Below are 22,853 nucleotides of genomic sequence, written 5' to 3' on the forward strand. Positions count from 1 at the left end.
TCATTATGAGTGATCAGAGCCTAAAAACCTTGTTCAGGTAGTAAAAGCAGAAAGAACATCAGAGCCATGCTCCTGACCCATCAGGTCTTCGGTGGTTCAGCCAAGGAACATAAAGCTGGAAGGTTGACAAACGTCACTCAAACATCTCAGAGATCATTTCTGCTGAAAGTTCTACAGAAGTTCTGACACAACCCAGTCTTGCTGTATGTACCTTCAACATCATGATTTGGCTGTGGTCCGTCTTCTGCTCACTCTGTAGAACCTGCATAAGAAACGTGAAAACATGGCATAATATCCCCATCCCTGAATGGTTACATGTAGAGAAAATCAGTCCTGTGTAGAGATCAACCAACAGTTTTCCAGTGTTTCTGTAGATTTCAAAGGAAGAAATGGCAGTGAATCTATTTTAGAATGTACATGAACATCTGCACATTTAATAGTAACCAGTGTGAACGGGACTGTGTTCATTCTTAGAGGACCTTCATTTTTATCACTAGAACAGTAAAACTATCTGAGAACTTGATGAACCCACATTCACATTGATCCTTACAAACTGCCTTTGCTGTGTGCTCTGGGTCAGTTACTGTAGGACTCGGGTTAAGATCGCCCTCATAGTAAGTGTCTATACCTAAATTTAAACTACAGATCTGTTTGAAATGTCTAAACAGTTTTTGTTATACAGATAAATGCATGATTAAATATTAATAAATGTTTCGGAGAGCAGGAGGAGTTTATTTTATTTATTTATTTATTTATTTTTTTTTGGGGGGGAAGAGAAACATCTACTATTACATATATACACATATATCATACACATATATCATATCGTGTTTTACATAACACATAAAAGTCATAATAACTTAAATATATTTTACTGGATTTAATTATAGCATGAACTTTATAGAACTGTTAGAATTTTTAATATAACCATGTTTAGCCTTTGCAATCATTAAACTCTGTCTTCACTGCTATATCATAGGAAATCATAATATTTGTTTCTGTTATTCTCTTGGCTTTAGTGGTCTTTATTTTACAGTTAGTATTCAGAAAAAGGGGTCAGAGCGAGGATTAGATGTGCAGCAAACGGCCTCAGGTGGGGCCATGCACCTCGTCAAGGAGCTGCTGCCTCCGTACACGAGGCCGCGGAGCTGATCACCACCCCATGATTATCAATATTAATTTAACATTTATCACTTAAACACAAACATTAAATAATAAAATGCTTAAAAACGACTTTCTGCAGTTTTTCCAGTCATTTGCAGGTAAGAAGTTACATCTTCTCCTGCTCTGTCTCCTCGTGTTGGCTCGTGTTGGAAGACCAACACAGCTGTTTCTTGTTTTATTTTCCATGTTGTCTCGCTACTCTGACACATCCTCCTCCATATCATCACCTACCTCTTCCTCCTCTTGGAGGATCAGACCAAGGGCATGTCGCACATTATGTCTTTCTGCCATGATGTCCGTCACTGAAATGACAGCTCATGTACCGTTATGATGTTACGAGTCCCCTACCACCCCCTCCCAACCCAGATTTCCTCATTTGTAGTTTATTTTATTACATTGCAGGTGTTTGCAGGTGCAGATCTTGTGTGTTTGACTTCTGTTCCCTTTCTACACCATATATGATCACTCCTCTGCTGTTTCACTACTTCACTGTTTCATCCCCCATGGACCCTGAAAGACCAGCAGGTGTCTGTTTTTGTGTAAAGCAAGGCAAATGTAGTGGGGACACAGTTCTTATGACAGTATGCAGGCCCCCTTGAACTCTGACACTGCTGTCCCATAAAAATAAATAAATAAATAACAGAAAAATGGCCTGTATAGTTTCACAGTTTGACCCACACTGGTAAAATTCATTAAAATCCATTTAAATAGATAAGAGTCAAATTTCACCAGTGTGCAAAAATTTGTAGAGCCTGAAAAAAACGTGTATAGAATTTTAAAATATTTTAATTCTTGTGTCACTGACTGAAAAGTCATCAGATTTCAGACAAAAATAATGATGTTCAGTATGTTTTCAGTGCTGTCAAAGGCTAAAAAGGGTCAAATTGGACTTGAACAGTGAGGGTTCAGTATTGTTACTGTCCTCCAAATGGCTGGAAATGACTGGAGCAAAATGACTCGGCATTGATCCAATTCAATCAAGTCAAGAAGTGAGAAACATAAATATTCATGACTTTCCTTTGTTTGCTTCTTCAGTCACTGAAAAGGAGATACAAAGCCACAGTAATTGTTTCCCTGCTCATATAGTTTTGAAAACAGTTTCATTGTTTGCAAATGTTCTTGTTGTGAGGTGAATAATTTTCTTCTCCATAAACATCCAATCAAAAGCCAGAAAGTCATTGCCAAGAGTGTAAAGTGAAACCTGTCATCCACAGGAAGGTTTGCAGGGTTTCAGAGGAGATGAGGCCACATTGACTTTAAGCACTTTGAAGTGATGCAGACTTCAGAGCTGAACCACTGACTGCAAGCTGTCCTCTCCCTGAGGTTCATGGTCTCTTGATTTTTTGTCCTTTTTGTCTTTTGGGTTTTTGGAATTTTCATGTTCTGTTTTCTAGTCAGACTTGGTTATTTAATTTCTTTCTTCAGCTTTGATATTCGTAATAGGTCTCTGCTAACTTTTCTCAGCCACGTCTGCAACTCAACACCCGTAAAGCTGCGCTACACATTTACTACAGTAATGTGAAACACATTACTCAAAAACAGTAACGTGTTTCACTGTTTCACCTGTGGGGTGTCCTGCTGGGGGACATTGTGGGAATCATTGGTCATCATCATGGGGACATTCAGGGGACGTCTTCTGTTTGCGGGCAGCTTCAGATGGAATGGTGCCCTGTTGCTTTTACTGTCAGACAGTTTTTATAAGCTCATCATAGCTCCATCCATTTCTATACCTATTCTTTTTAGGGTTACAGAGGGGGTTGGAGTCTGTCCCAGTTCAGGCTGCTCTTACAAATGGGTCGTATGACTTCTTAGGAAAATAATTAATGGATATTCGTATATATCTCTACGAAATTCTGAGCCAATTAGTGTCCAAGTCACTGAGGCTTCTGGACATTTCTGGTTCCAAAACAACAACAACAAAAAAGGCAGAAAATGCAGGAAAAATGTTAAAATCTCAATCATAATTTCATTAAATGAACTATGGTACACCTTCGAAGTTTTATTCTCTGGTAACTCTATGTAGGTGTGTTCTTTATGTAATCAGGTCATTTTGAATGAAACTCACTGACTCTTCGATCGTTTCATTTATGTGACTGAAAAGATAAAGTTATTCTCCTTTTTTCAATTCACACCTAATACTGTAATAACAAGAAGTCTAGTAGGACGCTGAACAACCAATGGATGGGCAATGCTGGAAGGCATTACCTCCACATGCACAATGGACTAGTGGTTATGGGGGTAAACTGTGATGCTGCAGGACATGTATGCCACTGACAGCCGGCTAATCACAACAAGCTTAAATTCTTCTATTCTTGAAACAGAGTAAAATTCTATTCCCCTCCCAGGTTACACTGAAGTGACAAAACACCATGTTAGAGAAAATGTTTTTACTTCCTTGTGCGGTTGGGGAACACAGTTGATGGATTAAAAAAAAAGAGATTAATGCATTAATTTCTGTTTTAAATCATTCCAAACTAAGACTTTAAAATAGGAAAAACATTTATTTAGGTATAAAATTAATCTTTATTTGTGGAGTATGATTAAAGGGCCGAGGGCTCTGAGAGGGAAGAGTCGGCAAGTCACATGAACATGCGGGTAAACACGGGACAGACGGTGTGTGATGTTATGCCATCCTCCAGATTAAATTACTCCTCTAGTTCCTCACAGATATTTTTAATCCATTCAATCTAGAAATAATTCATTTCCAATTTTCTGCCCTTTTAATTGGACCTTTATATGAGATGTTTTATCTTGAAATAAACTAAAATCCAGATTGGAAATAAATCCAAAGACTTGAAATGCTGGAAAACCCCTTTTTCAAATTGATACAATGCAAAATAAATAACCATTAATTAAGATTATACCCCCCCTCCAAAAAAAGACACACAAACACAAAGAACATTATTAGTCATGTTATATTTTCAGTACAAACACACATGATGGTACCTTAGCAATAATTAATAAGTATTTAAAAAATTAATATTTCAATAATACAGCAAAAAATAAGTTAGTTTGTTAATTCTTTGATCACAATCACACATTTCAAACCATAAATATCAACACAATCAATGTTTGTAGCGACTAGGAACTGAATGCAAGAATAACTCCAAACTTTACACATAAACACTGAATGGAATTTAAAACTAAATAAGAAGCTTTAAGTCCAAACCAAGGCTCTGGAAGAAAGAGAAGGAGTTAATAATCAGCTCAGAGAAATCTGCATTTCCCTGAGTGTGCTGCTGCAGCTGTGACGATGAAAGCTTTATTACCACTTCTTTTTATCTACTTTTGACATTTGCATCAACAGATATATCCTGCTCTTTCATTTCAAGTGTCACAGGCAGCATTAAACATCTTTTCGTTTAATCACATGGTCATTAGAGCAGCTGGCTGTTTGACATGTTAAAACAGTTAAAACTAAATGTAAAGAGATCACTGCTGTAATTAATTACAGTTTGCTATGAAACTGTCAGGGAATCTGTCAACAGCAGCCAGAAATGGGAGAAAAGATGTTACCAGTAAAACAGCATCATTTCTTTAGGAGCTCTTCAGAAAAAAACTTAACACACAAAACTTTATGTTGGCAAAGAAGTGATTGAATGCCACAGCTTTCAGTTTTCCCTGGAACTTTCCATCTATTTATCTTGGAAGAGAATGTCTGGTGAATTATGCAGTCATGATGCATGTTGTTTACTTTGCTAATTCATCCGTTTGTGTGAACCAGGCTTGAAGAGCTGCAGTCTCTCTGTTTACTGGACCACTTGCTTATAGAGGATTGAAACTCCCAAAATTGAAACTAAAGTCGGAAATATAAAAATGGCTCAATACAGAAATTGATATGACAATAAATTATACCTTTTTTCTAGGAGATTGTACAGTACGTTGTTCTCTTAGCTGGAAAAATTCCAGTCACTGATGACCGTTTACTGGTGTGGATGCAGTAACTGAGAGGGTGTTCCTGCTGCAGACATGCACAACTAAGAAAGGAGCTGCAGATGGTTCAGGTAAAGTTGGCTGTGATGCTCAGAAAACGCTGCCTTTTCTCTTCTTCAGTCCACCACAGCAGCTGCTCCTCTCAGCGTGTAGGGCATATCCAGCCTTCCGTTAATTCTGTCATCATACAAGTTTCCCTCAATTGTAAGGACAAATATACAGGATAAACACATAAATTCAGCTACTCGGTGGTTATTGTTTTGTTTATTCAACACAGCTCTCGTTGGAAAGTACCAGAGGTCAGGACAGGGCTGGCTGACCCAATGCAGTGACTCTTTCCTGGTCTTCTCCAGCCAGTTTGGAGCGTCATCTCCTCATTTTTGACCAGTCTGTTTCACCACTCAGCACCTTCATCCATCTATTACCTGTACTTGCTATATACAGTTCAGTTAAATGAATAAAAATGAATAAAAATGACTTGTTTTTTCACAAATCGTTACAGTGCATCTAACAGGAGAGTGGGTTCAAAATGAAGAGACGTTTTCTGTCAGGCACTAATTAAAGAAAGAAAGAAAGAAAAAGAAAAGCAAAAAATTGACTAAGTTGGTGTAGTGCAGATAACAAAGAAGCTAATTTATCTCAGAGCAGCTCCTGCTGAGTTCCTGGGGATCACCAGACTGAAAATAAAAGCAGACAACTGGAAAAAAAACTCCCTTTAGAGCTGTGTCCAGTTAAGATAAACAGTCAAGCTAAGAATACAAAGGTCTGGATAATACAGAGGTGCATGGACAGAAGTTAATGTGCATTTTAACTCAGTGTAGCTCTGAGATTCTAATCCTGATTTTTACCTGCAAATTTATCAGATATCGTTCCCTCTGTGTGTAGAAGGAAGCAGCTTCTCACAGCTTTGACATTCACCTGCTGACTTGTTACCTTTTAATTAGTAATTCCTAAAATCCTTCTTTGTCATAAATATTTGATTTTAATACATTAATATTTAAGATGAAATATACAAGAAATGCTTGAACTGTTACTGTAAAAGCAGCTAAAGCTATTTATTTTTTTAGTGTTTATAAACCCAGTTACTTCATATAGCCGTACTTTAAAAAAAGACATTTTGCATATTACTGTGTGATTAATTGTAATTAATTGTGATTAAACATTTTAATAATTGCCCAGCACTAATATATAAGCATACTGTGGTATGCATGGTGACTTTTTCTTTTATTTTTATTGTTACTGCCACCATCATCATCATCATCATTATTTATTAACTGATACTGTTGTCATTATTATAATTTTTACCATTGCATTATTACTTCACTGTTTCATTATAATAAGATATATTCTAGATTATAATTACTAAGAATGAATGTGAATGGCGTAAATATTTCCATAATTAATTGGCGATGGGATTAAATAAGCATTGGCTTCTTCCCACTTCTGAACAAGGCATTTTTCTTAGGATGTTGGTATTTTTTTTATTTTTTTGCCTTTATGTTTACATAAGCTCAACTCAAACTCAAACAAATGACTTTGTGTACCACATACATTCTAATGTGCAATGGCTCCTCACTGCTGAAACCGACATGTTGGACATGCTCTACCAATGAGATTTAACTACACTCAGAGTTGATCCATGACATTATGTTTTCTGTTTGGTTAACAGTGTTTTTCTAATCTCTTGGCAAGTGTTAACGTTAGTTGTGGTGCACGAAGTCATCAGGGGTCAGTAAAATTGCAAACCAACTTTACAACCGTGGCATAGCAGGAAATTGATCAGACACAGAAACACTGCGTTGATGTACAAAAATACATTTATTTGAAACAATTTCAAAATGACAGTTTCCTTACCGTAGAAATATTGAAATAAAGATGAAACAGAACGTTACTGATGATGCATGCATCGCAGCTTTTTGTGCACTGAAGAACATTACAATGCTTTGCCTTCAGAAAAATCACAAATGCAACATAAATTTTTCATAGTTCATGTATGGATGCCTCTGAAGAGCAGGTGCTCGCAAGCTAATGTGCCTTTTAAGATATTAGATGAGGGTAAAATATCCACTGATCAAGCGTGAGAGCACATGGGTTTCAATCACTGGTGACAGTAACAATATGTCTGTGCAGATATAAAGCAGAACATTGTTAGCATCTTTACTTTTTCTTTACTTTTACAAACTTTTCTGGAAGGCCGGATTTGTATTTTCCAATCATTCCTTAGAGTTTTATAAGTTCTGAGAGAAAAAGAACAGAGCATAAAACATATACCATGTATGTGTAAACATGCCCCAACTTTCCTGTGTTTCCCTTTGTGTTCCTTCTAATCCTATTTTGATAATAGGAACAGATCAAAGCTCACCCATGAACAAAATCCAGCCAAGCAAATAACCCTCAGCTATGACATGAGGTGAATACAACAAAGCTGTAACACATTCTTTGTTCAATGTGCTCTGTCTGCAGTAACAAGGATTGGCTTGGTTGTTTGGTTTGAGATGAGAGGACTCTGTTTGAGGTAATGCATATGTAATGTGACAGCCTATACCTTTGTGAAGTGCCCCCCTTTCCCCTCTCGCTGCTCTTAAGTCAAGCTGAGCATTGTGGGGAAATTGTGTACGCCATATCCTGCACTCAGCTTTCGTTCTCATTACCATCATGCTGGCTACCAGGGGGCCGATGTAAGTCAACTTAAGGCCACTTGGCCTCAACCAGAGTTGGAAAACACAACAGTGTTCGCGAGTTGCATGCTGGGAGAACAATCCTCACTCCTCTCAAATTAGACACAGAGCTGTTGGTGTTGGGTTGCGAACGGAGGCTCATGGCAGCAGGGAGACTGCAATAATGACATCAAACCTGCTGGATTGCTCTGCTCGTGCCGTGCAAGTACCCTAAATGAGTACCAAATAGTTTGGAAGCACTACGGTTTCAGCACATGACTGAATCATGACTAAAAACCACAAAGGGTTTAGAAACTTTTTTTTTTTCAGAAAACTACAGATAGCAAACAACTTCATTTCTATTTCACCAAAACTGTCAAAATTTGATGGAGAAACCAAAAGTGAACCAAAACCTTTTTTTTAAAATCAAATATTATTTGAGAAATGTTGAGATGGTGGTGCAACAAAAAAAAATGGCCTAAGTTTTTTCCTGACTCTTTAAATAATATTCATCACGTTAAGTACATATTCAACTCCTGCCAACACATTCCTGCTACATCTGGAATTTTAAATGTTTATTGGAAATATCTGCACAGACATAGAGTCAGTTAAACAAAAAGCCCATGAGAGTATATCCTCTAATATACCTGCATTATTTTAGCTTACCGGTACGTTTACTGGGAAAGCTCTGACAACTGACCCGGACTGAATTTGTTGAGGGAACTTCATATTTCAGCAAAGGAAACATGACCACTGTTGTTATCTTTTAGTTAATTGTGTAGTTATTATATAAAAGAATTTTAAAGAAGTCTTCTTTCTCTCTCTTGCTTCAGGTTCTGATTAATCTGATTCAGATTAATGAACTCCCTCATCAAGTTCTTTGAAAGTCTGTTAACGAGCCATTCATTTAATTCAGGTGTGTTAAATTAGAGTTAGCTCTAAAACATGGAGGGCAGTGAGTCCCGAGGATCAGGCTGAGAAACACTGGTTTGCACCAAACACACAAAGCAACGACACTGTATGAAACATAAAATACGTACTTCCAGGAGCAGAAAGAATGCAGGATTCCTCATGAAGGGTTTTAACTGAACTGCTTCCACCCATCTACACACCACGAAGTTCACTTCCAAACCTTTCTATGTTTTTATCTGCTAGAAGCTGCTCTGCAGCAGCAGATGCTTCCAGGTGTCTGGTAAACTGAGCTAACGGATATTTCTCCAGTTCAAAGCTTAAATCTTTCTTGGGATCTATAACATCACATAGCGCAAGTTATTTAAGGTAAGTAGTACTGAAACTGTGAAAATACTCAGACAACCTCTTGCATCTTTCTTGCACAACAATATGAGTAATTTTAGTTTGTTTGATCAGCACTTTGTTTGCTAGAAGTACAAAACCGGCCAAAAGTCTAGACACACATCCAAATCTGATTGGTTCTGCATGTGAACCTGCAAAAGTCACATGACTGAATTCAAACAAAGCATGGCTGGCTTATTTAGGGCAGTTTAAGTTTAGGCCTAATTTTAGTTTATCCTAATGTGACTCAGGCCAGAAGCTGGATACATAGACTCAAAACACTGGAAACTACATTATTAGGAATCTCTGTAAAAAAGCTAGGGTCCTGTATTTTTATGTAAAAGCAGCTATAAACCTTACAATCCTCTTTATTTTTAAATTTAATACTTAAACCACCAATGCAAGTGCATTAGATAGATTTAGCTCTGTTTAGCTAGTTAATAAGCAGCCTAGTTAGGGCTGAGGTGGTTGAGCTAATGATGATAGTACTACGCTAACATGTACACATTGCTACACATTTATTATTTTAGTACATTATCCCAGCAAGCATGAGATGTACATGTAACATTTACAGACTTAATGGGACTTTATTGTCATTCGGTGTCAGTACGATGTTCTGGAAGGTATATTATGTCAGGAATGTGTGATCTGAATTCATTTTCAGAGAACCATGAATGGCTGAAGGATTTTAATGTTAATTCATAATGCTGTTGGGATATTTCAGCCTATTCAAAGGTAGTGGATAGTGTCCATGCCACAATCCTGGCTAAAAAATGAAGTAAAAAAATGTAAATTTGACAAAAACGAGCATCTAAGATGAAAATATTTGCACCCAGTCTCATAAGAAAATGCAGAATTTGTATGTTTGCCTGCAACAATTGATGGTTTAAATTCAAATCAGATGTTAATTTTTATGTTAACACGTAGGCATTTGACTGCCTCACACCCAGCTCCTACAAGTATTTTAGAGGATATACACATTTAAACTCAGTGTCACCATTTTCTCCAGAGTTGTTAAATGCACTGAATTTGATAACTGGCTACCTCAAGAACTTTTCATTTTTATTCTGAGGTCAAATCTGAACTACTGGAGCCATGGACTCAAAGTGTAGTGCAATGAAGCCAGCTGTAATGAAAGTTTGCTTCAAGGACATCTAAAATCATCTAGCTAAATGTCTGTTTATTGAGTGTACATCTCTAATGAAAATATAAATATATCAGACGTGATCCTGTTCATGTTGATCCTTTTCATTTTGTTTGCAGGGTAAATCTGTAAGGTGCAGGTACAGCTCCCAGCATCAACAGATAAACCCCTTCATCCAAGTACATCACACCAAACAGTATCTGAAGGAGCTGAACGCAGAACAGAATCTAAGCAGAAATAATTGGGCTTTTTTTGAAGGATGTTTAGAAAATAACTATTTACAACACTTGCTTATCTACAACACACAAGTTGTGTCCTCATTAAGAACATGCACAAGTCAAGGACTTTAGCAAAGCAAAATGGGTTTCTTTAAGTAATGTCTGACTTTTTAACACACTTTGAAAAGAACAAACCATCGTCAGATCTTCTGTTGTCGCCACGGTTCTGAGACTACGAGCAGGTAGAAAGTAATAATATATACATGTAACAGAAGAAAAGATAATATTGTACATTTCAATAATATTCCCTGTTTAAAGACTCAGACATTATAGTCTACATATAGGCAGAAATGATTTTCAAAAGCAAACTCCTCAAAAAATTTACAGAACTTGTCCACGAAAGATATTTCACTCAGCAAATTAATGTTGTTATGCAGCTTATACATCCATACAACTGAACAAGTTTGGTCAGTAATTACAATGGTTTTGAGTAAATTTGCCGCATGGATGTTGCATGACGACACATCCATGCAAGTTTGTATAAATGAGGTCTTTTAGAAAACTATTAACATCAGTTGTGTCGGTAATTACAAAACAGAAAAGAATCCCCCCCCCCTCCTCGGATGCTGTAATACCTCGATCTGTACACGACTGCTGCTCTGTACTTTTACACACTGGTGCAGTTTGGAATCTCCCTTGTGCTCTCGCAGGCATTTCCGACTCCTCCTGAGCAGGAATTAATAAAACAGACACGAAAAAAGATGGTTAGAAGAATGTTATCGGTTCAGTGCCTGTAAAACAAGTTATTTCTTTCATGTCAATAGCTCATATTTATTTTCTCAAATCAAAGGCTGCTAGGCTGTTGAAAACAATATAATTAGAAAGTCATCAACTGCGAGGAGATTTATATACTGTATATTACCAATAATGACTACTTACTTTTTTCTTTTTAAATGGGGGTGGGGGGGTATTTTTGGTGCAGATGCAGAATGACCTGCAGACCTGCCGCTATGTGAGAAATTCCCACCCTCGGACTGTTTACCAAACATCTAAACTCACGGTTGTTCTCACAAATCAACAACTGTTTTTTCTATGTTTTTTTTATATTTTTAACTTACTGCAAACAGATGAGATTTGTGAGCCCATGTGGCCTGTATGATCAGTACAGGAAATGTGCAATACATCAATGTCTTGGCATAGTACAAAGTCACTGAGCACACTGAGCACTTCACACTTCGAACTTTAACATGATGGGATGTAATTTAGCACTCTGTGCCTAGATCCCAATTGATGGGGTTCTTCCTCTGGTCTCAGATCAATAATATTCTTCATTTGTTCTCATCTCCTTGTTATTCTTGTTTTGGTGTACCTTAATCTCATTCCATTATTATTCTTATTGTTATTTTATTGTGTTGCCCTGCCAAGAGAGTAAAGGCCCATTAATGCTTGATGCAGTTTTGTCCGTCTTCTGCATCATTGCACGCATAATTTTGTCTTTTTGTTTTAGGGAGCTTAGCTATCCGTCGCTTGATGCAGAAGACGGACCAATAACACCAGAAATCGCGGGCAGTACTGAGCAGAATAGCTGAAATACGACCAGCGAAGGAAACAATTAGGAAGGAAACATTATATAAGTATATTAATATGCACTCTCCCTTTTTACACACACACACACACACACGCACACGCACACTCACACACACACACACACACACACACACACACACGCACACACACACACACACACACACACACGCAAAAACAACAACAACAACAACAACAACAAAAAACTTGAATACCACCAGGAGAACATTGCAGGTGATTTTGGCACATTGTAGGAGGTACATACAGATCGAAATGTTAAAGTTGTATTTTTCTTCATTTGTTAGAAATTATTAGTAGATATATTAGTTGTTTATTATTATCATTATTATTTTCATCTGTTTGTTTTGCCAGGTTGATGGCTGTTGGCAGGAATGACTGTGTATCATCCATTGTTACTGTGGACCTGAAGAAGCCTCTGACTGCACTCACTCCACTATGTTCAGCATTCTTCTCTGACCCTTTCAAAATGACCTGAATCTAATGTTATTGGTGAATACTTAAAAATGTTAAATGGATGAAAGTTAGATTTATGTTAAACTTTCTTTGAGGGACAATTCTGGCTCAGCAGTGAGGTTAGCGTGTAAAAATGAGAATTTGACTTACTCTTAACCCTGGCATCCAGTTCCTTCTCCATGAGTTCTTTGGATGTGGTGAACTCACTCAGAGTGATCTTCGGTGTGCTGTCGCCCTGGCCCACTGAGCCAATCATCTCCTGCTCCTTCTCCTGGTTTACCTCAGCGTATATATTAATCCAAGGAATTTTCCTAAGGATTAGCAAAAGTAGTAGTCAATAAATGAGCCACAGAAGCATCTATGACAAGCATCTTTGGTCTAACTACACGTCACATTTCTTTGAGTAAATGTTTTGTGTATGTCAGAGAATCACTTTCACAGCTTAAAGTTTGTGTTTTAAACAACATAATTAATAATTAAAAAAAATTGTTTTGTCTCCAGTCTCCTTCCAGTTTTACAATCATTAGAAATTTGATTATATTTAACTTATTTATAAGAAAATTACATAAACATTACAATCTGATATGCATCTTTTTTATGCACTATCCAATTTTTTCCAATTACTCTTCATTCTGATTATTAATCATTCTGTTTTGTCAACTGTGACGTTTCTTGAAAAATGCATCTCTTTAGACTTGCAGGAAAAATTGCATATCCATAATTAATGGCAGACTTTTCCAATTCCCGCTGACTTTTCAACAGAATCATTTTGAGTATGAATAATTTATCCAGCAAATAAGAGCTGGAGCACAAAAACTGCATATCAAACCATTTAATAGTGTTTTCACTGCTTTCCCCCCCCCCTTTTTAATCACTGATTAGTTTGCATGCGTTATGCAATGCAATCATGTTAAAGTATCAGGGCGACCCCTACTGGGACCAGCGAATGTGCCTGAAACTAACTGGGCTCATCTGCTTTCATCAATAATGGAGAAAATCCAGATTGATAGAATGCTCTTCATGATCATGCTGTGGATGCTGCAGGTGGAAGTGATCAGAAAGATGTACACCTCTTAAATTTGTAGATGAGGAACACCGCCAGGCCCAGGAACACCACCGACAGGAGCATGAGCATCGCTGAGCTGCTGTGTCTGGGACTGGAGTCCACCAGTGGTGCTGGGGGAGCACAGAGGAGGCAGAGTGGTTATACAAATGTTTCCTCAGACTTCTACATGCACAAGGACAGCAAAGTACAACTTTAACGCATAAAATGCTGCGGTGTTAGTCCTGGAGCATATTTAATAACCAAAGAGACTGAAAAAAGAAATTGAGACAGAGTTAATTTAGGGCAAGTAACTAAAATAATAAAACAAAACAAAATAAAAGAAACATTCTTTCCAATCATTCATTAAAGCTGAGCCAAGAGCAAAGATGGACAGAGGATGTCTGAGTATGTGAGAAACTCATTCGATGTTCCTCCAAGAAAGATTGAAGATTGAACAGCTGATAGTGTTGCTTTCTCTTCACTCTCCTTTTTCTCCTTTATTCACGCCCTACTTTCTGTTGCATAATATTAAAACAAACCTCATGTATAAATTTCAACATTTAGAAACCATGTTTGATATTAATATGAACAAGCTTGCTTTGTTTGTTTCTTGTGTTGTTTGTTTTTAATTGTTTTATATTAAATTGTCATGTCATCTGTTTTCTTTGTTAGATTGTATCAAGAATTAATTAAATATACTAAACAAAAGTTTAGCAAGTCAGTATCCACAATAATTTTCTCCTTTAAAAATTTAAACTAGCTTAGTCTAATGCATGCATAGATGTTTGTTCCCATGTATAGATGTGTTGTTACCATGCATAGATGTGTAGTTCGCATGCATAGACGTGTAGTTCGCATGCATAGACGTGTAGTTCGCATGCATAGATGTGTACTACCCATGCATTGATGTGTACTACCCATGCATTGATGTGTAGTTCCCATGCATAGCTGTGTAGTTCCCATGCATAGATGTGTAGTACCCATGCACAGATGTGTAGTTCGCATGCATAGATGTGTACTACCCATGCATAGATGTGTAGTTCCCATGCATAGATGTGTATTACCCATGCATAGATGTGTATTACCCATGTATAGATGTGTAGTACCCATGCATAGATGTGTACTACCCATGCATAGATGTGTAGTTCCCATGCATAGATGTGTACTACCCATGCATAGATGTGTAGTTCCCATGCATAGATGTGTAGTACCCATGCATAGATGTGTAGTACCCATGCATAGATGTGTAGTACCCATGCATAGATGTGTAGTATCCATGCATAGATGTGTAGTTCCCATGCATAGATGTGTAGTACCCATGCATAGATGTGTAGTTCCCATGTATAGATGTGTAGTATCCATGCATAGATGTGTAGTACCCATGCATAGATGTGTAGTACCCATGCATAGATGTGTAGTACCCATGCATAGATGTGTAGTTCCCATGTATAGATGTGTAGTATCCATGCATAGATGTGTAGTACCCATGCATAGATGTGTAGTATCCATGCATAGATGTGTAGTATCCATGCATAGATGTGTAGTTCCCATGCATAGATGTGTAGTACCCATGCATAGCTGTGTAGTTCCCATGCATAGCTGTGTAGTACCCATGCATAGATGTGTAGTACCCATGCATAGATGTGTAGTTCATATGCATAGATGTGTAGTTCCCATGCATAGATGTGTATTACCCATGCATAGATGTGTAGTATCGATGCATAACTGTGTAGTTCCCATGCATAGATGTGTTGTTACCATGCATAGATGTGTAGTATCCATGCATAGATGTGTAGTTCCCATGCATAGCTGTGTAGTACCCATGCATAGATGTGTAGTACCCATGCATAGATGTGTAGTATCCATGCATAGATGTGTAGTACCCATGCATAGATGTGTAGTACCATGCATAGATGTGTAGTATCCATGCATAGATGTGTAGTTCCCACGAATAGATGTGTTGTTCCCATGCTTATATGTGTAAAGTGGAACAAAACAGAATGAAAAACACTCCCAGTGCAGCTTACATGTGTAAAGCTGCAGCTGAATTTAAAATAACTAATTAAAGCTGCAGTTGTTAGCCATCACCTGCAATTACATACCTGAATAACACACAGTTACACTTAACTTTTCCCTTGAAAATGTATTGTACAAAGACTTTGTTGGCTCCCAAATGTTGACCCTCTCAACTGTGTGACCAGCTTCCTACCAAGTGAAGCACCCTCTGCATGTGGAGAGGGGGGTGCTGCTTTGAAGGCTGGCTAATAAACAGAAAAAAAAAAAAAAAAAAAAATCATGACATTCCCTGAAAGCATTGCCACAAATATCCTTGGCTGACACATCAGGATGTTTTATTTTTAATATCTAAAATGCTATAAGGTGTAGTAGTGTGGAATTGCTGTTTCAGTGCAAAGCAGGTGACAGCAGCAGGAAACCACACCTTTGAGTATACTAATAATACTGGATTTATTACATTTATTTCATTCAAGGTCCCAGACAAGTGCTCTTGATAAAATAAATATCGCTGTAAGTATTTTTCCTCATAAAGAGCTCACATTAAATTCTTGTCAGGATTTTGCAAGAGTGCATTTAGGTCTGTCATTGACAGGGAATCACAACGCAGTTTCCAGAGCTTCACAGTTCTCAGAAGAACTACAGCTCAGAGACGGAATCGCGTGAGCAGCTGACCTTTCTCGTGCAGCTTGGAGGCTTCTCAGACCTTTTCTTAGAAAATGAAATAGAGGGATTCAGCTGGGTACACCACCAATGTCATTCGAGTTGTAGCACACCATGGAACCCCATCGAGCAGCACATGGCAGCCTGTTAATACCTTGCACTTTAAGCTATGCAGTAGTGGTGCGCCTCTAGAGACTGTGTGCCTAATGAAACTAGCCAAGCAATGAATACAGCTTAACATTAGTCTAGCAATGAAGGACAAGAGTTTCTTAGAACCACCAGGCCCTAAGTCAATAAAAAAAAGTAGAGTTTTCCACTCCATGTGTCTCCATAAATCAGCACTGATTTGAAACTAAGGGTTCATTCGAGGGTCTTGATTGTCAACCAACCTTCCCATTTTAAGCAGTTAAGAACCTAACAGTGTTGTTCACTTCTCAAGTCACTCCTAATTCTGCCTCTGCCCTCAAATTATACACTTTTCTCTCTCAAGGACTAAATAATCAACATAATTATACTCAGTGTAACACTCATTTTGTGGTTGGATGGCTGTATAAGAAATGGAACAGATGTTCAGCTTTTGATGGCAGGAATAAAAGATTCCCCGTCTCAGGGAGCTCCACTTTAAAATCCAACCCCTCCCACACTCCCCTGTGTTCCTGTGCCTGCGATGGAGGCTGGCTGACAGGAATCTTAATTGGTAGACCAAAGAAAAATTCTAGTTGTCAAAACATGTAAAACATGCTTGTTGCTGTTCTATTTCTTGGCACTCCCAAAAACAGAAAAAAAGCTAAAATGCACTAATTTCCAGTATTAGAGTTGACATCTTAATGACAGCAGTGAAAGCGTTGCGAGAAAATGTTTTTTACCCAGTGTTAACTGTGTGTTGTACACAATCACTCTAACGCCAGGCTTCAGCTCAAACTCCACCAGATTTTGATTCAGCGCGCTGATGATGATGCCGGATGCCTGTTGGATAACAACAAAACAGATTAACGTGCACAGAAAACATGAGCGTAGATGAATTTCAAAAGTTTACAGCCACCCATACCTGCTCAAGCTCCTCCTCACTCTTTTTCTTGCCCTCTGATTGGTTCTTGCTGGGTAACAGGAAAAGCTCTGCAGCTGTTGGAACTCCCGGGAAAACAGCTACCAACATCTGCTCCTCCGGAAAGTCGGACACCTGTCACATGGTACAGATGTTTCATTAGACATGACATTCCTGATATGGGAAAGTCATTCCATCCTGTGGACGTGTCCAGATGTCTCAGTGTTGGTGTTCGTCTTGATGTTAAAATAACTGAGTGGAAATATCATGAATATCATGATATTGCTGTGATTTGATCCTTGCTGGTAAGATCAAAACTAAATTGACTGCATGTCCAGTTATTCTGTCCAATTTTTAAAGTTTAAGCCACTTGTTTAGATGCTGTGTTATTTATCCATTCAGTGCTGTACATATCACATCTGGTACAGTTTCTGAGAACGTCTGCACCACTTTATGGTGAAAACTTGGTTCAGAACCCTGTTGTACACAATCTGATACTTGTCTTCTGCCCCCTGGTAAATGCATTTTGCATTATAATAATTTTGACATATCACATTGTAAAATATGGCAAATATACAAAAAATATTTTTCATCTTTTTATTTTTTTTTACATTTTGTTAGAAGAAAAAAAAAAGACTTCAGATATTTTCTTCATTTTTTCATAGGTTGGGCTTTAAAAGGTTAATTACCAAAGGGACTGGCGAAACCCCACATTGGATCAGTCTACAGACTAAATTTAACAATGACTAAATAACCACCAACATTTTTCTTTTACTTAGCTGCCATTCATCATTACATATCCTGGAGGCAGTGAAGGATGGCTGTAACAAGTGTAGAAGTCTCTGGGTTCAGTGGAAGGTAAATTTGCATGATAGTTTTAGAGCATGACACAATTTAATGGATCTAACACTGAACTGAAGCTTAAAACAATTAAAATGGCACATTAACCACAATCTACGGACCATGTTCCAGTGTTCCTTCTTCAACTGTGAGGAGTACAAATTATCTATTAATTATAATTATATTAGTCATTCCATTTTTCAATGGTATTTGCTTTTGAAAGAGACTTATTGAAAATGAAATTGCTGGATATGACCAATAAATTAATTTAGCCAGAAACACAGCAAACTTTATCTGATTGGTCTTTTGATGGCATTCACTGATTTATCACCATCTCCAACACACTGGGAGGCCGTCGTTGGGGTTAATGTGCATTCAGGTTTCATTTCTTACTTCTTGGAATAACAACACAGAAGTTTTTTTCCCCCCTTTGGGAAATGTGCAAACTGTTCATGGCTGCAATTCATATTTGACTGTTTTGTTCCAAAGGTTGATATTTGTTCATTTTGGAAATTAACAAAAACTGTAAAATGGTGGCTTCAGTTGCTGTTAATGTCTTTGTTGTGCAAAGTACCATGATGGCGACAGCACCACAGGGAGCTGAAAGTGAAGATTGAGAAGGGAAAGCAGGCATGTAAACACTAACTGGAGAAAGAGCTGTAGCAAAACATCTCAAAGACCAATGAGACAGTTGCATTCCTCAGAGGAAAGGTTTTGCTTGGTCTTGGAGAGCAACGACAAACTGGACCGGACCTGCAAAAGGTAGGTACTGTACAGCAAAGGACAAAGCCGACATCCTGACATCCTTCAGCATCAGCAGGCTTTTGTTGTTCACCTGCAGTCAGGCTGTGGTGGCCTGTGTTCTGTTCTATTCAACAGTCATTTAACATATGCTTTTCTCCAAAGCGACTTACATCTGAAGGTGGTTAGGCAGTAGCGTTAAAGGTCTTGCCAAAGGCCCCAACTGGAAGGTGTTAATATTCCTCCAGGGATGGGAGACGGACGCCCTATGACTGAACTATCCAGCAGCTACGTTCTCTGGAGTCATGTGTTGGGGGGGCGTGCTTGGTGCACAGAGGTAGAAATTTAATCAACACATTGTTTCGGAAGAAGGACTCTATTACTGGAACTAAGCTGGACACAGCTGGCACAGCAGGACACGTGGCTGAGATGATTATGCTCAGGAAAATGAACTCAGTCATGAACAATACCTCACGCCCTCTTCATGCCCTTGAAGAAGTCCAGCAGAGTAAGTTCATTTACAGACTGATAACACGAAAGCACAGGACAAAACCACTCAGGAAGTCTTTTTTGCCAGCAGCCATCAGGCTGTTCAATGGACATCAATAGCTATAAATACCCCATAACATCATATCCAATGAATGTCACTGCATCACACTCATGCTGCCTTGACTACGTATCGACCCATCACTGCCCTCAGCACATCTTGTATTACACTGGCTCAGTAACTCACTATTCCATGTATCAGCTCATTATTGTACATGACACATCTTGTATGTTTGCTGTCACACACTTCATTTATCTCTTGCAGTTTGTAGTTGATTCTTCACTTTTTAAACACTTATTTTGGTACTGTGTGTAGCCATTTCCGGTAAAGGCTTGATAAAGTATCTATCTGACAAATACCCTTGTACCCATAAAATTTAGCCTGTTGTTACTGTTAACAACCAAAATTAGTTTTCAGTCAGACTTTTCACATTTGAAATATATTGAGTGAACTACTTGGTGAATGTTTGGTAAACTTTTTTTCCAGAACAGCGTTTGTAGCTTTTAACACGCTAGGACGCAAGGACGCTAAAGCTTGGTGGTGATAATTCTTTATTTTAATGCCTGCAATGTTTTTATATTTTCTCTATAACCTGGGTGGACAATAGAGCCTGTAGAGCTAAAGTACATCCATTACCAAGCACAGGAATCACTACTGGAGTACCAGAGCAGTGGACAAATGATAGCCGTGGGCACATCTTGCAGTGAGAAAAAGGGGTGATAAAGTGAACAGAATGTCAAAACAGGCAATGGCCCCTGAAAAAAAAATCAATGCCTTTGAACCATGCTTACTCTCAGAGCAATCAGTCACTAGTTTAAACATAATGTGGGCTCACATGAACGGCTCCTTTTTGATGCACAGGAAATTGCACTGCTAGATGCAAAAAGCGTGAGGACAAGGTTACTTCTGCAGGAACGGAGGAGTCAGTCTTGGATCATGATGCTTTTTTTCTTATTTTACAAGTTAATGTAAAGATATTATACTATTTAAATGAGACATAATCCAAATTATAATATATTATTGCAGGTAATTTGAAATGTTTTAGCTGAATTTTTATGATAGATAAACCGTCACCTTTCACAGTTCTTTAGGTTTTGTTTCCAGTTTAGTCAACGCAAAAAAACAAACAAAAAAAAAAAAACAAGAAAAAGAAGAAAATTCATGAGGGCTGGATGCTGTCACAGCACAATGTTGAGCTAAATGCCAACAGTTTCCATCTTAGCCTTTAGTTTAGCAAGTTAGCAACTGCAAATTAGTGCTAAAGTCAGCTAAAGTTCAACTGAGGCTGATGGGAGTCTTTTATCTGCTGGTGTCTAGCACACAAATCAGATTTTTACTCTAAAGAACACAATCTGTAGCTACGGGAAAATTCACCTGGTGAAGAATATAAATACTGCATCCTGACAACAGTTTGAACCACAGCAATCAGGTTAATCATCCGGGGATATCTGCATAAAAGTTAATGATCTATTAGGAATGATTAAATTCTTTACAAAAGTCATGATTTGGTTATTAAACATAATAACACTTTGGTCCATTTCCACACTGAAATCAACACCATCAGTACAATCCATCCTCTGGGAACCATCGGTTTGATTCATAGAGACATTTGAGTCAGAATCTAACCTCATGATGTCATGCCATTAAAAACAAGAGGCTTTTTTATGCTGGGGACCGTACATGTGCCAAATGTTATAATTCGTCAAGTTTTCACAGATTTATTTAACTTTTTTTATTTCACTTAAAGCAAATAAATTCTACTCAATAAGGAGGAAGTATTTTAAATAATAGAGATAGAGTGAAATGATCATCCTTACATTGGTTTATATCTTTGTTGAGCTAAAAGATGAAGGTAAATTTGTTCATAACTGAATGAAGTTTTTAGTGCCTTTAGGGAAGTAATAAGAAGATGATAGCTTGATAGCTGACATTAACCTCCAAGGGAAGCTGTGTGGGAGCAACATGTTGAAGTGTGTGAGTTTGAGCTGAGAAATGTTGAGGGAATTTGAGAGGGAGGAGGCTGCAGTTAGATGGAGTGGAATGAAATAGCCTCTATTACTGGGAACAGCAGTAGCAGCAGAATGAGCCCAGGTGAAGAGTGCAAAGTCATGACCTGAAAGATTCAGCATCTATGTTGCACGCCACCACACCTCCATCAAATGGAGCCTGACTTGATTGTGACTTCTCCACTCTCTTGTCTATTTTATAGTTGGGGAGTTTACTATGCTGAATAGCTATTAGTCGTGGACCTAAATCTGTCTCAAGCAAGACTTCTCAAGCAAGAAAAACAAAGCCTCCTCCTGTCACCACGTGGACACGGTGTCCACTGTGCTGGTATAAACATATATAAAGTGCTTTCATGGAAAGAGTATCTGATTTTAAAAAATGACAAGAAAACGTCAGAGGAGGAAAACAAACCAAAGTGACAATTCAGCCACCTGTATAATATTATAAAAAGACACATGGAAACTCTCATTTTCACCTGTTTCTTCTGATATTTCTCCTCAAGCAGGGCTCTGAAAAGATTTCTCATGTTCTCAGTTCTATGAACACAAACAGAGTTTTTGAATGTGTTGCTGTGAGACAGACTGCATGCGACTGCACAACCAAAATAACCTCATCTGATGTACAGTAAAGCTTTCTTATTAGAGTAGTCTTTTTCTATTCCTGTGCATATTTCTCCGTGATAATGAGATACCTGTATGGCAACGCAGTAGAGAAGAAAGACGTTTGTGCTTTGAACACAGCCCCAGCAGTCAAGTGTAGGTGGTTAAGAGCAGAAAAGCAGCATAATAGACAATACAGCAGGAAGCATGCAGGGACATTTCAGGCTTTCCACTGCAGGTCATTCCAGCGTCTCGGTTCTCCCACTGAATGCCAGTTATCATTGGGATGTTTTAATTATCAACAAACAAAATCTTTTGGTATTTTAATGACCAGTAACAATAGAATTTTAGTAGCATGAGAACGCCCCGGGAGAGGTCGAGGACCTAAGATGCAACATTTTCTTCTTTGCCTTGTTCTGAGTCTGCTGTGAGATGAAATAATAAGCTGGTATTCGGTTATTTGGAACTATGGAGGGACTGGTGCACATTTGCCAGCTTAGTTTTTGTTGTGTTCCATACTGGTTGCATTTTTTCTAAGCTTGAACTTGATTAAACATGTTGTTTCCCCTTCTGTGTTTGAAAAATACGTTCTCTTGCACAGATGTAGATCGTATGTTCTAGTTGGCATCTTTGTGCTGCCTGCAACTTTTACCCAGATGCAGGTGGCGTAAGAAGCACAACAGGGTTTTTGATGTCAGTTGTTGGTGCCACAGACCTAGCTAGGATTACTCGGAACTCAAAGATGGAATTTAATCTTAAACTTAAGTGTTTTATCTCACTTCTTCAAAATAAGACTGTAATTACCGTACATTTATAATGCTTTTAATATTTTAAAACTCTTTAAAGATTTTCAGATGTTTTCAAATACTGCCAGACTTTATTCTAA

At 38.0% G+C, this 22,853-nt stretch overlaps 1 protein-coding gene across 1 annotated transcript in view; it reads right to left on the bottom strand.

Annotated features, from left to right (window-relative positions):
- Window positions 1-9,976: 9,976 nt before the first annotated feature.
- The window catches only part of sorcs3 (sortilin related VPS10 domain containing receptor 3), a 298,121-nt gene continuing 285,244 nt past the window's right edge, over window positions 9,977-22,853 (bottom strand). Inside the window, 5 exon segments of the mRNA XM_041983793.1 lie at window positions 9,977-11,135; window positions 12,618-12,778; window positions 13,538-13,643; window positions 17,055-17,154; window positions 17,237-17,368. Of these exon segments, the coding sequence (XP_041839727.1) occupies window positions 11,077-11,135; window positions 12,618-12,778; window positions 13,538-13,643; window positions 17,055-17,154; window positions 17,237-17,368 (558 nt within the window). The 3' untranslated portion in view covers window positions 9,977-11,076.

This window comes from Melanotaenia boesemani, chromosome 4, assembly GCF_017639745.1.
Source record: "Melanotaenia boesemani isolate fMelBoe1 chromosome 4, fMelBoe1.pri, whole genome shotgun sequence".
NCBI lineage: Eukaryota > Metazoa > Chordata > Actinopteri > Atheriniformes > Melanotaeniidae > Melanotaenia > Melanotaenia boesemani.